We start from the raw sequence: 16,436 nt of genomic DNA, 5'->3' as shown, positions 1-16,436 counted from the left end.
ATATCTGGGTAAAGAAATTAATTTTTTTCTGTGATCCTTCCCCTTAATATAATCTAGCTCCTAGAACAAATATTAAAGATGCATTTCACTCTAATTATATTTCAGGGTGTGTGTGAGGAGATGACCTATGCTGAAATTAAGGAAAAATTCCCAGAGGATTTTGCTAGTAGAGACCAGAATAAATTCAGGTATGTGTCTCCCACTTTTAGTTACTTGTGGTAAGCACACTGGCAGAATGGCTGAATTGCTAACCTTTCATTCCTGATAGGTAGAAAGGCTATAACTCTTTAGCTTACATCCCATACTAATTCCCTGCTAGGTGAACAATTGCTACAACATCAAAGGCCAAATGTATTTATTTCTGTTTGGCCTCAGATTCAAATCCTAGACACCTTGGCTTGGTTGTGAGCTGAACAGGTCTCTGTTGTAAAACTTCTTTAATGTTTTCTTATTTGCTAATATGCCAATATGTGGCAGTGCTGCAATAAATATGATGGTTGTTGTGCAGGAGTGGAAGGCCAGCAGCCTGGTGGCTATTTTTGGAGTGTGTGTGTGTATGTTGTGACATACAGGAAAGGAGCTATGCTCATACTGTCTCATTTCCATGTATATTTTGTATGCAACTTTTTTCTTAAAAACATAAATACTTCTCACTCTCATCCAGATTATTTAAGATTTCTTTATTTCTGTCAGGAAAGCAGTGCTTTATATGCAGGGGTGTGGAGTCAAGTTAAAAAATTTTTACTCCAACTCCAGGAAATATCTGCAGGTATTTCTGTTGAAATGGCAACACTGGCTTAACAGTGCACCCAAGTCTTTTATATGAGAAATGACCACATAGAAGAGTTGGAATCGGGCATAATTTTACTAACTCCGACTCCAGCCAAAACTAGGCAACTTCTCAAATCCTGACTCTGACTCCACACCTATGTTTGTGTGTCTGCTACAGGTTGTTCTATTCAGTTTTTCTTTTGATATCCTCTTGTGTTCCTATTCTCCCTCACACACAAACCCTCTTTTATCTAGTTGTTCCACTTCCTTTATTGTTCTGAACACAGCAATCAGGTCTCCATTTTTCATCTTCCTATGAACTCCTTTCTTTATATCTATTTCATGTTTCAACCTGTTAGCAATGCCCTTGCAATCATTATTATTTGATCTGATTGTTCTATATTGGATATACAACTTTTATCCTATTTACTTATTTATTTTATTAGTTTTTGTCACTTCATATTATCCCTTGGCACTGCACAGAGACCCGTCTCAGTTTCTCTCTTAGTAAATAGTTTGAATATTTTATACAGTTCTAGTATACTAGTCTTCCTCTTAAGATGAATGGCAAATAGTTGTCAGAAGGTAACTATTCCATTTGGGTCTGACTTATGGCATGAAAGACTACCATAACTATATCAACTCATCATAGGTAACGAGTGTGGGCCTTTCACATGTAAATTTACTACGTTAAATCGCTACTTGTATATGTTGATGGTGTTGCCAATACTACCACTTAAGAGGCTTTCATCTTATACTGGTAATTAAATTAATATTGAAGACCACATTTGGTAATAATGGAATCTGTGAAGCGATAGGTGAACTCATACAATAAATAGTTTGTTCCCTGTTTGTTGAAGTGTACATGTTTTCATGTAATAACAACAACCACAATGTTTACAGTTTCCGTTACCCACGAGGGGAAAGCTATGAAGATCTGGTGGCTCGTTTGGAGCCTGTCATTATGGAACTAGAGCGCCAAGGGAATGTGTTGCTCATTGCTCACCAGGCTGTGCTTCGCTGCCTCATGGCCTATTTCCTGGACGAGCCTTCAAGTGAGTATGATGTCATTCCACCCACAACCAAGAATAACCCCATGTGTAATAGGATTCGCAGTAAGTTCTGTTTCCTGTTTAGTTTGTGTTGCAATATATGAAACTGAATGAATGTAGTAGTGAGTTATAGTGATATGGCAAATCTCAGGCATTTTTTGCAATACTAAAAATACTTATTTGGTATTAATCTATGAGTATTAAGAATTAAATTATATGAGAATGGGAAACTTAAAAACTTCACTGTAATGCTTAACTCTTCTCACCTCCTTCATGCCTATAGTCCACACAATGAATCTGGGATAAATAAGCCCAACGCATCTGATGATGTCACACTGTGCTTCTAGGAATCACTCCATTGTTGTGCTCAGTCACAACAAAACAAAGCACTACAACTTTCAAACAATATTGGTTTATCATTAATTTTCTCAGTTCTCTCTTTATATCTCCTTCAATAATTCATTATTTATAGTTAGCATAAATACCGTCAGAAGTACACATTCATGGAAACATTATTTGTGACACAGGATCTCCCTTTCCTGAATCTTAATTGCTTTTCTGTAATTATCTTTTCATCTAGATATTGTACCCATCTATCCTTAATTACTGTTTCACAAAACTTGCTTACAATACTTGTTAGTGACACCAGTCTGTAATTTAATGGTTCCATTTTATTTCCTCCTTTGTACATTGGGACTACATTAGCTCTTTTCCATTCCCTTGGTACTTTTCCTTCTTTCAATGAGATGTTGATTATATCCCATATGGGTTCCTCCATTTGTTCTCTCAATTCTTTTAATATCCATCCATTTACTTGATCTGGTCCCATAGCTTTTCTAATCTTATTTTTCCCTATTCATTTCTCTGTTTTCCTTCACATAATGCTATGATAGCAGCTGCAATTTGGACAATTTTGTTCTAAACATATTCTATAAAAAAAAAAAAGTTATGAATTAATTCCAAATACGCATTTTAATCAAGTTTAGGTGTACCCTTTAGCTCCTACCACATTCATGTCACCATATATATATATATATATATATATATATATATATATATATATATATATATATATATATATATATATATATATATATATATATTTATTTAATGCTGATACTGATACTGAAATTTTCTAGCAAGTCATTTACTTAAGTGTTTTATCTAAAGCCATTACTTATTTCCATTTATTTTGAGAACACATTTGACCAATTTACTTTTGAGAAAAGATTTGCATTAAATTTTATATATATGTGTTGCTATTGTAATATTTTAGAGAAACCTTTTATTTTCCAAGATGAACTCCCCTATATGGAAGTCCCACTCCACACCATCGTCAAACTAACTCCTGTAGCCTATGGCTGCAGGGTGGAGTATGTACCCATTGACGTCCCTGCTGTCAACACTCACCGTCCAAAGCCCAAGGTAATGCAGGTCAAGACATTGATTATATTAATCATATTGATAACAGACCACTTTGTCATTTGTTATGCAAGTTGTCTTCTGTTTCATACATGATTAGATAACATGAGAGAATTTTTGGTGCCTTTTTAATTTTTTTTATATAGCAGGCTGACATTACCATGGAGGAATCATAGCATATACTCGTACCTGGCAACCACACATGTGTACACCTCTCTCTTTCTCTCTCTCTCTAGTGTTCATTTTCACCACTCCACATATTGTTTGCCCAGACATTTATGCTGCATCTTCATACACACTTTCATTGCCCTTATTCATAATTTACCTTCGGTTTTCATCTCGTGCATAAACTATGGAATTGATTCACCATTCTCTTAAGTTCACTTTCACTTTTCACCAGTAAGGCATTGTCATCTGTAAATATACTTCTGTAGCTTATCCCATCCATTCTGTTCCAGCCTTGCATCAACATTTCTTGCTTCAACATTCATCTTTCTCATGCAGCCATCCACACTTGAACATGCAGTCAGTATCATGTTATTACCCATGACTAATTTCATCCTTCAAGATAACTTTATCTCATCAGTGTGTTTTGTTGCAGATTCCTGGAACTCTGGAGGATGAGCTGTGTCCTGAGGTCTCTGAGATGGACTCTTGATGATTAGTTTCCTTAGGTTATGTGTTCTTAGGCGTCATTATTTGCTTTGTTGCCATTTACTTTCAAATGTAAAACCCATTTCACCTTGACCATGTTCACCAAGGCTGCCTACATAGCATGCATTATTTTTTACCATTAATATATTTTATTTAACAATACAACATGAGCAGCTACAGTCTTGTTTAAGTTTTTCAAGTCCACTGTAGAATATAAACTAAGTTCAAACTTTTATTGTGCTTTCCTCCCTTTTTTTTTTTTCTCTCTCTCTCTCTCTCTCTCTCTCTCTCTCTCTCTCTCTCTCTCTCTCTCTCTCTCTCTCTCTCTCTCTCTCTCTCTCTCTCTCTCTCTCTCTCTCTCTCTCTCTCTCTCTCTCTCTCTCTCTCTCTCTCTCAAAGCAAGTGCTTCCTTTTATGTACATGTGGGCAGGTTGTCCCCTGAGGAAAATTGATGGTTATCTTTCTTTGCATGATAACCTTTAGCTCATTTATCTCAAAATTTGATGTACAGTTGGCCACACTTTACAAGTGCAATGTCCATTTAGCATTGCCAGTGCTGGTTGAGATAGTAACTCTGAAACTCTAGTAGTGAGTGTCACTTGATCCGTTCATTGGTGGTGAGGAGAAGTAAGGAGGGGGGATTGAGGGAGGTAGCAGGGGTCAAGTGAAGCTCACTACTAGTGTTTTGGAGTTACTATATAGTCCAGCATCAGTAGTGCTAAGTGGACCTCACATACATACTGGAATGTACTACTCCTTTTTGTGTGTCAATCTGTTCTCAAGAAATTCTGATAGCTTCAATAATGAATTGCCATACATTGTGTGACTTGTGTTGTATTCTGTAGAAAACAAATGCTTAATGTTGAATCTTTGTGATGATGTCTACCTAAGTATGGCATGGAGTGAATACTGCCTGGTTAATTAGTACTCGTATATCAGAACAGAGTGCTGATGCTAAGGACTTGATGGTACTCCTTCCTTGTATTTAATTGGTGGTGCAGACACTGCCTACTGCACATTAGAATTACCTGATAGCTTACTTCTGTAGGAAGTCTTGGATACACATCCTATGAAGTCCCTTAGTATGATGTTTGTGTACTCCTTTGTGGGATAAAATGCTGCATTTTGCCTTAAAACTATAATTGTACCTTGTGCATCTCAATCATTTTCTTATATACAATACTTTGGTAATTTTCAAAATTCATTGCAGCATTTGCTACATCAATATTTCTTTGTTAATAGAGGGAGCATCACAACCAAATTTGTATCTAAAGGCCTGTGACTGGATTGTTATTTACTCAGCATGATTAGTTCCTACATAATTTTTTCCCATTATTTATGTTTATCTGTTTTAACAAATTTCAAGTACTGGGGTTGTGCTCAAGGTTATGAACTTTACTTTCATGTAATGTTGTTACATATTCCTTTGTAAATAATTCTATGTTTGCATATGCTTAGTTCTAAATGTATATTGAATTCTTTTTAACTTTTAAGTTGTGATGAAGTCATCATGGCAGTACACAAGCTGCTCTATCATATAATTCTTTTACAAAATTTTCTGTAAGAATATTTCAAGAGAATTCTTATATATATGGCATTTCCCAATCTAGACACCTTGTAAAACCTTGGAGAAAGAAAAAAAAAAAAGCAGACTCAGTACCTGAGTCAGAGTCTCTCGTCACTGGAAGAATTAAGGAGACTTCCACAAAGGTTGTTTATAGTCTCTCTCTCTCTCTCTCTCTCTCTCTCTCTCTCTCTCTCTCTCTCTCTCTCTCTCTCTCTCTCTCTCTCTCTCTCTCTCTCTCTCATAGCTTGTTTTTCACTATTTTCAATAAAAATAAATTTGGGTGCTCAAGGTTGTGATTTATATCTACCATATAAATTGACAGACACACATACATACACATATCATGTCATTCTTGGTGGATTTGTCTAAAGTAAATAAATTATAACATGTAAGCCTACTGTACCTTGAATTTTAAATGCAGTTGAGGTATTGATGTCATACATTAAGACACACAGTAGTACAGAAAATAAATATTTGATTTGGGCATAATTAAGAAGCAATACTTGTTTACCAAGAAGAGTAAGAGAGGGAAGCCAGTCATTCCCAAATGAAAGAACCATCTGCAATGGAAGTGTTGTTTGTTATTCATAACTTGGTAGGAGAACTAATTGAGCCTGTACCTGAGAGAAGGCCATAATTTAAACACAACTTAACGTGATTGCTTCGACTTTCATTGAATCCAGTGAGGATTTAATGAGATTCTGGATTCAATAAGGATTTAATGAGATTCTCCATGACTTACATTAATGACAGTTTAGTTAGGATAATATTTCAGATGTAATACGATGTAAAGCCCTGTCTACATGATTATGCAGTACTTGAAAGGTCTACCTATTTACTGGGGAAAGCCTGGATATTGCGATACACATAAGAATGGTTGGCAGCAGTCAATATTGGGCACCTGTAACTCGTGCATAAAGCCCTGTCCACACCATGAGCAATGACTGCAGACACCAACAAGGAGTTTGTCTGTTCACAGGCTCACTGCTTGTGTGCACAGACAAACCAGGAAAGTATTAGTGTTGGTGGTGGAGGAGTTTCACCAGATCACTCATAGGTACTATGATATCGCTGCCAGATATACAAAGTTTCCTATGGCACCAAAGGATATTGATAATATTGATGCTAGTGATCAAGAAACAAGTCTGTCCCTTCACTTGCAAAAAGATCAGTGGCCTAGACAACAAATTCCTTGTTTAATAGAACTTTACTGAGAGCATCTTTGCTCTCCCCCTGTCTCCTTCCTTCACATACTTTAAACCAGCCTGAAAAGTCAGATGCACTTTAAAAGTTCTCAAGTCCTGATAAGGTGAGAGTTTAGTGCCATAACAGTAGCTGGAGTTTTACTTTTAACATAAGTTTGTTGTGGTTTCTTGAAACTAATTGCTTGATAAACCTGGAATTAATTTCTTGGTCAGAGTAGAAAATATGTATCCATGTTCTTAATGCACTAATGTAACCTGCCCTTTTAAAATCTCTTCATTTATTCATTCATTAATTTTTGTAAATGTTTTTCTATTAAAAATAAAAAAATCATGAAAGCCCTGATTTGAGAGATTCAAAATTTTAAATAATTTTTGCTTCTGTTTTGTTAAGTCTGCATCTTTGCTAAAGTCATTTAAGAAATTGGTGCTTGACCATATTTTTTTCACAAACTGTACATTGGCATACTTGGCTTATAACCATAATTCACTCCAAAATCACCATTGAAAGTAAATGATGTTAAGATGGCAGGATTTTATTCCACAAAAAACATTTTTTTTCCCCATTTAAAAGTGAAGTTAAATGCATATATAAACATCTTTTAACCTGCAATGGTTGTATGCCATAATCAAAGTAAAAAAAAAAAAAAAAATCAGTGTATTGGTTGTAAGTCAGATGTGTTTTCCGAGTACCCCACTATTAATTTTTCACTCCATTATTTGTCCTCTCTCTCTCTCTCTCTCTCTCTCTCTCTCTCTCACAAATCATAACAATAACTGGATTTAAAATGTTATTCCACCTGTTTGGTATAGTGTTATACTAATCTCAGGTGAAAATGTAATTTTTAAATGTTGAAGCTTTTTATTTTAATACCTAGTATTGTAATTGTGTGTAACAGATTTGGGTCTTGCCAACACTGCAGCTGCCATAGATAAGTTTTGGATGCTTCATATATAATTGCTCAAGATATTTCAGTAACCAGTTAATAAAAAAAAAAAAAAAAAAAAAGTGAAGGTGTGAGAAAGGAAAGTATTATTTTCAGTAATGACTGTGGTGCTTGTGCAATTATACTGGTTGTTTTATTGGTGAATATCGGTTTACTGTATTTCCAGCAGTTTTAGAGCTGGGATTGGGCTATTAAATGTTTGATGTTTTGTCTTACTAAGCAAATGGATATTGCTGAGTGATATTCAGGAAGTTTTTAATGTTATAAATGCACAATTTAATTATGAATATTAATGCATGAAGTATCAGATTTATTGTGAAGTACAAGATTTAGTCTTTGGTGTCAGCATTTATTGTAGAGATAACCTTAATTTGGCACACTGTTGGGCTTTGAGTTTGCAAGATGCTTCACAAGACTGTTTCCCAAAATGCTGTTCATAAGTGGCACATTATCTCATATATCCTGATCTCCATTTACATTATTACTACTATTCATTGTGTATATAGGTGTGATTTAACCATAAAATGAACATGTATCAAAAGTGATAAGCACTAAGTGAGAGACTACTTGCTGTGACATTAGGTAGAAATTACAAAGAAACATGAGCTAATTCTACTCTCTCTCTCTCTCTCTCTCTCTCTCCATAGCTAACCTGTACCTAAATGCTTTGGTTTGCAATCAGATTGTTCAGGAGATCCAAATGAGATAAAGAATTACATAGTTCATCTGAATCTGAATATATATATATATATATATATATATATATATATATATATATATATATATATATATATATATATATATATATATATATATATATATAAAGTAGTGATTGACATAGCTTAGGAAAGTAGCTAGTGCCAAATATTGTCATACTGTCCGCTTCACTTAGTGACTTCCATTATTTGTATAATATGCACATACTGATTACTAAGATCTTGAGCCTCATTCCCAAACCTATTTTTCATATGGAATTTTATATTTCTTGTAGTGTATATTGAAGAAAAAAAGAAAAAAAAAGTTGGTGTCTTACCATATACACAAAAACTTTTTTAATTTTCATAATAATTTTCATAACATGTTGATGCCTTATAAATCTGAAACTATTCTTTGTATCTTACATGCTCCATGCAACTTCAAGAACGAACATTTTTTTTAAGTGGCTCTTTTTATTATTACTTTATTACCTAACATTGTGCTTCTTGAATCATGTCAGTAACTTTTGCTTTACATGCTGCTCCACTGTAGACATCAATAGTTCAGCACACAACTGCATTGTAAGTTATCCTATTCAGACTACATATCTTTTTTAATAAACCACATCAAGTAGAAGTAGTTCAGCCAAATTAAGAATGAAAACCAAACTTCCAAATTAGCGTTCCGTTGGAAAATATAAGTATCACCATATTTTCGAGACCTTGAGAGAGATAATCAATTAAATAAATAAAAAGATTAATGAATTAAATAAATTAATAAATAAATATACAAAAATAAATTACTTTTGAGACTAGTGTGTACAGAACACAATATCAAATTGCACCAAAAATTGTTTTAATTTAATGCATAACATTTGATAAAAATTTTGAGTGATTTGAGAGGTGAGTAATTCTGAGAACTCTTTATGAGATGAATTTTCATTGTTCAGAATGGCTATACTTGTACGAAGAGCAAGTCAAAATAAATTTGTTACAATCAAATTAATTAATTTCAAAATGAAACAAAGTAAAATGATGTATCACGGTTACATAAAAAGTGCTGAATGATTTGTAAAGAAAACAAATTGAATTAACTCATGAGTTTGAGAACAGGTGTGTAAAATACTTAAGCAAAATGTGTAGGAAATTGTGAGCAAAACTGCACTACGCCCAAAAGTTGGTCAGCCAGCATTTCCCTCTTACTCTTCTAATACCTTTTCAGTTACTGATATCAAATGTTACACTTTACAGTCTGCTCTCAAAAAAATAAAATGGATGAAATCAGGTACATGGGAAAATCAGACATATGTTTTAAGACATGGAATCCAGGGAAAGCATTAGTAATCAATCAGTGGTCTCCGGGTTATGAAGTGCATCCAATCAATCTACAAGTCCCAAATTTTGTAACCTGCATCACAACTGTTATGGAAGATTTTGCCTCTATCAGTTCTTGTGGAATATGATAAATTTAAGAAAATGCAGATAGAAATAAACCACAAACATATTTTCTTATTGATGGAATGTCTCATCACTTCTTGTGGATCATGGTGAATTTAAGGAAGTGCTATTATAAATAGTAACAAACCTATTTTCTTATCCATGGAATATTGATATGGTAATTTGTTATATAAGTGTATATTCCATGATGAATAGATGCTTTGAGTCCTATTGTAAAATAAACACTTGAAAAATACTGTTGTAATTTTTGATGTACACATCTAAGTCACTTATTGCTGCTTATTAAGTAAATAATCTGAAGCTTAGAGAGAGAGAGAGAGAGAGAGAGAGAGAGAGAGAGAGAGAGAGAGAGAGAGAGAATGTTGAATATGGAAGGTGTAACAGTTGTCAAGTCATCTAGAATTGGAGGGACACAAGGAAATAGAAGAAACAGTAAGGCTGAAGTACAGAGACTTCATATTGTAGCAAAGTCAAGAAACAGATAACTTATAGTCAATGAACAGTGGTGACATGTAAGCAGGATTTGGGAGGATCATGATTTATCACATGATAAAGTGATTACAAGTATTCAAGTGACTTCAAGGCACTGCAATCACTTTCTGGATATTTGTGAATATTAATTTGTGCCTAACAGGATGGGATAGGTTGCAGGGTATGCTCCCTCCTAAATAAATTGCATCACCACCTTCCAACAAACACACCTAGGGCATTATCTGCTTGTTTGGAATGTCTGCCTTGTACAAGGGAATCTTGATGTGTCCTCTCTGTAGTAACCCTCCTGTCCATCACACAGATGTAAAAATAAATAAATAAATAAATAAATAAATAAATAAATAAGTAAGTAAATAATAATAATAATAATAATAATAATAATAATAATAATAATAACAGAAATAAAAATAAAAAAAATTAATCAATAAAAATAAATAAATAAATAAATAAATAAATAAATATCAGGCACAGAGTACCACGCTCATCAAAATTCCATCCTGTGAGCTTCACAAAGCAGGTGAGTGCAGCTGTCCTGCCACACAGCATTGCCAAGGCAACATTATTGCCAGTGGCTCAGCATTACAAGTCAATTTACTCTCATCCATGAATCATAAAATGTGATTATGGTAATCTGTTCATTTGCTGCCTGGCAAAATAATTAACCATGAGTATGTATGTGTGTGTGTGTGTGTGTGTGTGTGTGTGTGTGTGTGTGTGTGTGTGTGTGTGTGTGTGTGTGTGATTCACCTACAGTCATCTGCTGGTCACTCAGTCAGCCGTTCCCCTATGGAAAGAGCTCGGAGCCCATAGTGACTGACCTTTGGGTAGGACTGAGACCACTGACACACCACACACTGGGACAGCGAGGTCACAACCCCTCGGGTTACATCCCCTACTTACTTGCTGCTAGGTGAACAGGGGCTACACATTAAGAGGCTCACCCATTTGCCTCGCTACCCTCAGGTCTTCTTGGATGTGAGCTGAGCGTGCTAACACTACACTATGCAGTGTGTGTGTGTATGTTTATATATATATATATATATATATATATATATATATATATATATATATATATATATATATATATATATATATATATATATATATTACTATTTAACATTTTTTAAACTCAGCTCTAACTTCTTAAAAAGAAAAAAAAAAAAAATAAATAAATAAATACTAAAAACACCACTATATATTAAAGTAAACTGGACTTCAATGCAGACAAAATAACTGCTTCACACTGCTGATTTCGATGTGATAACTAACAATGAATAAATAAGTTATGAAAACATCATACAACTCGAGGATGCTTCTACTTTTGATTCCAATAAAAAAAATTTTGGATGAAAAGTTTGATGACTAGGGAAAAATAAATCATTGTATTAAGAGGGATTTATACAAGAAAATTTTTTTATGACACAACTATACATCAATAAATCTAGGTATATATACATTACTCATGAAATTACACATAAAGAAGAAGAATCTTCTTTTCCTTGCTTGGCTTCTTGAAGTTTCAGTGCTATGTATGAGCTCTGTGAAGTAAATAAGCACATTTAATACTGAGGAAGTAAATTTCTGCATTTTCTATCAAAATAAACACATATAATACAAAGACATATTACATAGACTTATCCAAAGCTCAGGCTACTTGTAGTTTGATACCTGATTGTCTTTCTGGAGATATTCAGGCAGAGGCTTATTCCAGTCCTCAGGAGGAGCTTCCCTCCGCTCCCACACGTCATTATTATAATGACCCCTTAGCCGGTCCTGGCGCCGCTCTTTTTCACTCTCAATTACAGATGACTAAAATAAAAAGTCATATATAAATACATTGCTATTACAGCAAACACAATAATTACAGGATTATAACAGCTTATCTTGGTATATGTGATGATCAGTTATTCCTGGGCTGTCACTCCCCAGCTTTGCATGGTCATGCGTGGCTGATGGTGTGATAATTGCAGCTCTCAGCCTTTTATTCACAGTTGGTGATGAGTAAGTGATGTGGTCCACCCACACTATACCAGTATTTACAGATGTTCTAACAATATTATTTATGTTTATGTGAACAGAGGATATCTGATGATAACCATGTGTGTAAATTATTGAATCACCTAAAATAAGCCATCAAATATGTGCACTGTAAATAAATTATACTTGCACAGGTATATGGTATTGCTATATGTGATATATAATACATGTAAGTCCCACCAGTAAGCAAGGGACATATATTGAAAGTAGGATAGACAGGCACATAAGACCACCCAAAGCTGACCACTGCACACACACTCAAGTACATCATGGTGATTCTAGAATTCTTTCATGGCTGTGCTGCTCAACAGCATGATGTCGTGTGTGACTTTCAGTAGCCTCATTCCCTACTGAAATGTTACATTTCTCTTAAAACAGAGAAAAATGTATAAAAAAAATTCAATATTACTAACTTTCTGCACATGAATTTAACATTGTTTATCCAAAGATACCTAGAGGCATAATGACCTTATTACAATGTATGATAAAGGTTAATATCAGGTAAATATGGATTCACATTGCCACCCAATTGCTTTCTTGACGTTTTCCCAAACTATCCGTGCTTTAAATACTCTGAGTCTTCTTTGTCCCTTTCCCTTTTGTATAATGAGGGATTAGAGTATAACAGTGACTCACACTAAAGCAAGAAACCCTTCGATATTAATATGAATAATGCCTTTTTCATATTCACTCTTAAAGACTGAAAATAAAATGTTAAGTGATGTTTGTGGATGTGGCTGTATGTAATGGGAAGAATGAGGGTAAGGAAGATATGAACAAATGGAATGAAACGTAAGTAACTTATGTGTGATAAGATGATGTTCAGAACAGACCGCAATGGAAAAATTTTGTTCATGGGCACTCGGTGAGGGAAGTAGGCTTCAGGCAAAACAATATCAATATTAATAATAATAATGATGATGATGCTAATAATAATAATAATAATAATAATAATAATAATAATAATAAATTGAACCATTGATTGAAGGAAATGTTATAAGAATTTTAGCTATGAGACAATGGCAGTTAGTTTGACAGATTCATAAAGTTATAAAGTAATGTATAAGATGTGCTCCTAACGTTCTAATAAATACTCCAAAACTGTTTCTTGGAAATTAAATGTGCACCTTACCAAAGCTTCCATATCTTTCTGATTCCTGAATTTGAGGCACTGGCTGTAGTCCACCTTCCACTGTGAGCAATCCCGTGTTTCACCATGAATGAAGTACTGGTGAAATTTGGCCTTAATGCTTGAGCAGTCACTGTACTCTTCTTTGTAGTATTCACAAGGCCTCACCTATAAAAATTAAATTCAATTCAATGAAAAAGAAAGAAAAAAATAAAATAAATAAATAAATAAAAACATAAAAAAATAAAATAAAATAAACAAACAAATAAATAAATAAATAAATAAATAAATAAATAAACAAGTAAAAAAAAATACTGTAATAATAATAATAATAATAATAATAATAATAATAATAATTATAACAGCAATAAATGAATAATACAGCATGAGCAGTACACACACACACACACACACACACACACACACACACACCGTGTGGTGTAATGGTCAGCACACTAGGCTCACAACTGAGAAGGCACGGGTTTGAGTCCCAGGCACATCAAGGCAAATTGGTGAGCCTCTTAATGTGTAGCCCTTTTTACCTAGCAGCAAGTAGGTATGGGATGTAATCTGAGGGGTTGTGGGATTGCTGTCCCAATGTGTGACATATGAGTGGTCTTAGTTCTACCCAAAGATTGGTCATTATGAGTTCTGAGCTCTTTCTGTAGGGGAAGAGCTGGCTGGGTGACCAGCAGATGACTGTAAGTGAATGAATGAATGAATGAATGAATGAATGAATGACCGGCCTGGTGGTGCAGTGGTTAGTGCGCCTGACTCACAATCAGGAAAGTTCAAATCCTAAGCCAGATCAGAAGTCTTTGGGTGGATTTCTTTGCAGTGTAGACCCTATTCACCTAGCACAACAGTGATTAGGTACCTGGTGCAAGTCAAGAATTGTGACTCACTGTTTAGGCAGGATGGCCTGTTCATTCTGGGCCTAGCCTACTAGGTTGGTTGACATCATCTAGCAGCCACACCAAAAAACTGTAAAATACTTCCTTAGGGTTAATGTATACTTAAGATGTAGTGTATACATTAGTATATAGATATGTAACATGTAGATTTTCAGCTGTAAGGCAGCATGATTAACTTTAAGATTTACACAAGACTTACATTAACTTCTGGTGTGCCTAGCTACCCATCTGGGATGCACTGACGTCCTGTGCTCCCCACTCTCTCTCTCTCTCTCTCTCTCTCTCTCTCTCTCTCTCTCTCTCTCTCTCTCTCTCATCTTTCTACTCAATATCTTCTTTAATACTTTTTGCAGCCCATAACAATAAATGTATATATATATATATATATATATATATATATATATATATATATATATATATATATATATATATATATATATATGCCTTCACCTGAGAGAAAATAATGACTCAGTAAATAAGAACATACTTTTAAAGTTATGCCCCTGGTTGACAATTTGCAGAGAAGTTTGAAGATTCAAAAGTAGCATTAAATGCTGCTTTGGAGTCTCTTATAAATTTTCTAAACAACTGGTGTCTTTCATAGGAGTTCACTCTATGAAACAGTACATTCGTATGAAGCCCAAAAAATGGGATTTGAAATTGGTTGTTCTAGCTAACTCTGGTGGCACCATCCTTGACTTCAATTCTGTCCCTTTCACAAAATATATACTTGCAATGGGAATATGATCTTGTGGGACAGTATGATAAATATTCCCCATAATGAAACTGTCATCAGATGGTGAAATGAAAAACAGAAGTAAAGGCATATTTGAAGAATGGAAGTTTGTTGGTACAGACAACACTCACTTTTGTAAAATTGCATGATATCCTTACTTGTTAGAGCACAATCAGTAGATATGCAGCAGTAGAGATGTTGGGAGAGAGAGAGAGAGAGAGAGAGAGAGAGAGAGAGAGAGAGAGAGAGAGAGAGAGAGAGAGAGAGAGAGAGAGAGAGAGAGAGAGAGAGAGAGAGAGAGAGAGAGAGAGGTGAACAACTGGAATAATTTGCCAGTGGGTAGTGTGTCCCGACTCGGTGAAGAGTTTTGAGCCTAGACTCGATAAATACTGGAGAAATCAAGAACTGAAATTTAACTGCCGAACACAAATAACCACCACACGCGGCCAACAAGATAATAATGTTGAGGTTGCCGTACTGGAGTCACAGGCTTGCTAGGGCCTCTTCCAGGAAATCGTCCATGCAAGTCCATGGATCAGGAAAATTAACATACTATCCATTGTGTGGAAACTGCTTCAGTCCATAATAAAAGATTAATAGAATCCTGCTAAGGAGCAAGTGACACTGCCAGATAAAAGGGTAGACAGAACGACAACTTACCAGCCAAGAAAAGCTGGGCAGAGACTTCAGATCATCCAGGTTTGCTTCTGTATCCATCTCAGCTCTTGCCGGGTGTATCTTTCCAACGGAACCATCTCAGCTGTTTTGCCGGGTGTGTCTTTTCGTCGGGTACTCTTTTGGGTGTAGCTCGGACAAAAAAAAAAAAAAAAAAAAAAAAACAATCTATTTTTGTGGTTAATTCCTTCACGTTCGAGTCTAGAAATATCCAAAATTGTAGCTAAATATTGATGTTCAAAGAGGAAGGCAGGAAAAATGTCCGTCTCGGCAGTTTGGTTTTGAAAATGATGGGAAGAAGACGCCCAGACTGGAATGCACTGCATATTCTGACTTGCCATATACTTTAACTAATATCCTGAATATCAAAACATTTCAAACCTAATATATATATATATATATATATATATATATATATATATATATATATATATATATATATATATATATATATATATATATATATATATATATATATATATATAGATAGATAGATAGATAGATAGATAGATAGATAGATAGATAGATAGATAGATAGATAGATAGATATATATATATATATATATATATATATATATATATATATATATATATATATATATATATATATATATATATATATATATATATATATATATATATATATATATATATATATATATATATAATAGAGAAAGAAAAAAAC

The 16,436-nt window shown here is 34.3% G+C and overlaps 2 protein-coding genes across 6 annotated transcripts in view; one reads left to right on the top strand and one right to left on the bottom strand.

The window, feature by feature from the left end:
• Positions 1-10,004, top strand: part of LOC135089591 (6-phosphofructo-2-kinase/fructose-2,6-bisphosphatase-like) — a 35,591-nt gene extending 25,587 nt beyond the window's left edge. For 3 of the 5 annotated variants that reach the window (XM_063985369.1, XM_063985372.1, XM_063985371.1), the window contains 4 exons: positions 106-188; positions 1,675-1,886; positions 3,121-3,248; positions 3,847-10,004. In XM_063985369.1, coding sequence (XP_063841439.1) covers positions 106-188; positions 1,675-1,886; positions 3,121-3,248; positions 3,847-3,903 — 480 coding nt within the window. In that variant the 3' untranslated portion in view covers positions 3,904-10,004. The remainder of the gene's footprint in view (positions 1-105; positions 189-1,674; positions 1,887-3,120; positions 3,249-3,846) is intronic. The other 2 variants (XM_063985370.1, XM_063985373.1) reach the window with 1 other exon arrangement.
• A 1,641-nt stretch (positions 10,005-11,645) lies between these two features.
• LOC135089590 (synaptic plasticity regulator PANTS-like) lies at positions 11,646-15,883 on the bottom strand. Its single transcript, XM_063985368.1, has 4 exons — positions 15,737-15,883; positions 13,430-13,594; positions 11,929-12,069; positions 11,646-11,798 (listed from the first exon to the last, which is right to left on the bottom strand). Exons 1-4 carry the CDS (start codon positions 15,791-15,793, stop codon positions 11,721-11,723), a joined length of 441 nt encoding a protein of 146 aa, XP_063841438.1. The 5' UTR covers positions 15,794-15,883; the 3' UTR covers positions 11,646-11,720.
• Positions 15,884-16,436: the final 553 nt, after the last annotated feature.

Source organism: Scylla paramamosain, chromosome 33 (assembly GCF_035594125.1).
Source record: "Scylla paramamosain isolate STU-SP2022 chromosome 33, ASM3559412v1, whole genome shotgun sequence".
In the NCBI taxonomy this organism is placed as follows: Eukaryota; Metazoa; Arthropoda; class Malacostraca; order Decapoda; family Portunidae; genus Scylla; species Scylla paramamosain.
Note: the sequence above shows the minus strand (reverse complement) of the source record. Positions and strands in the feature narration are given on the sequence as shown.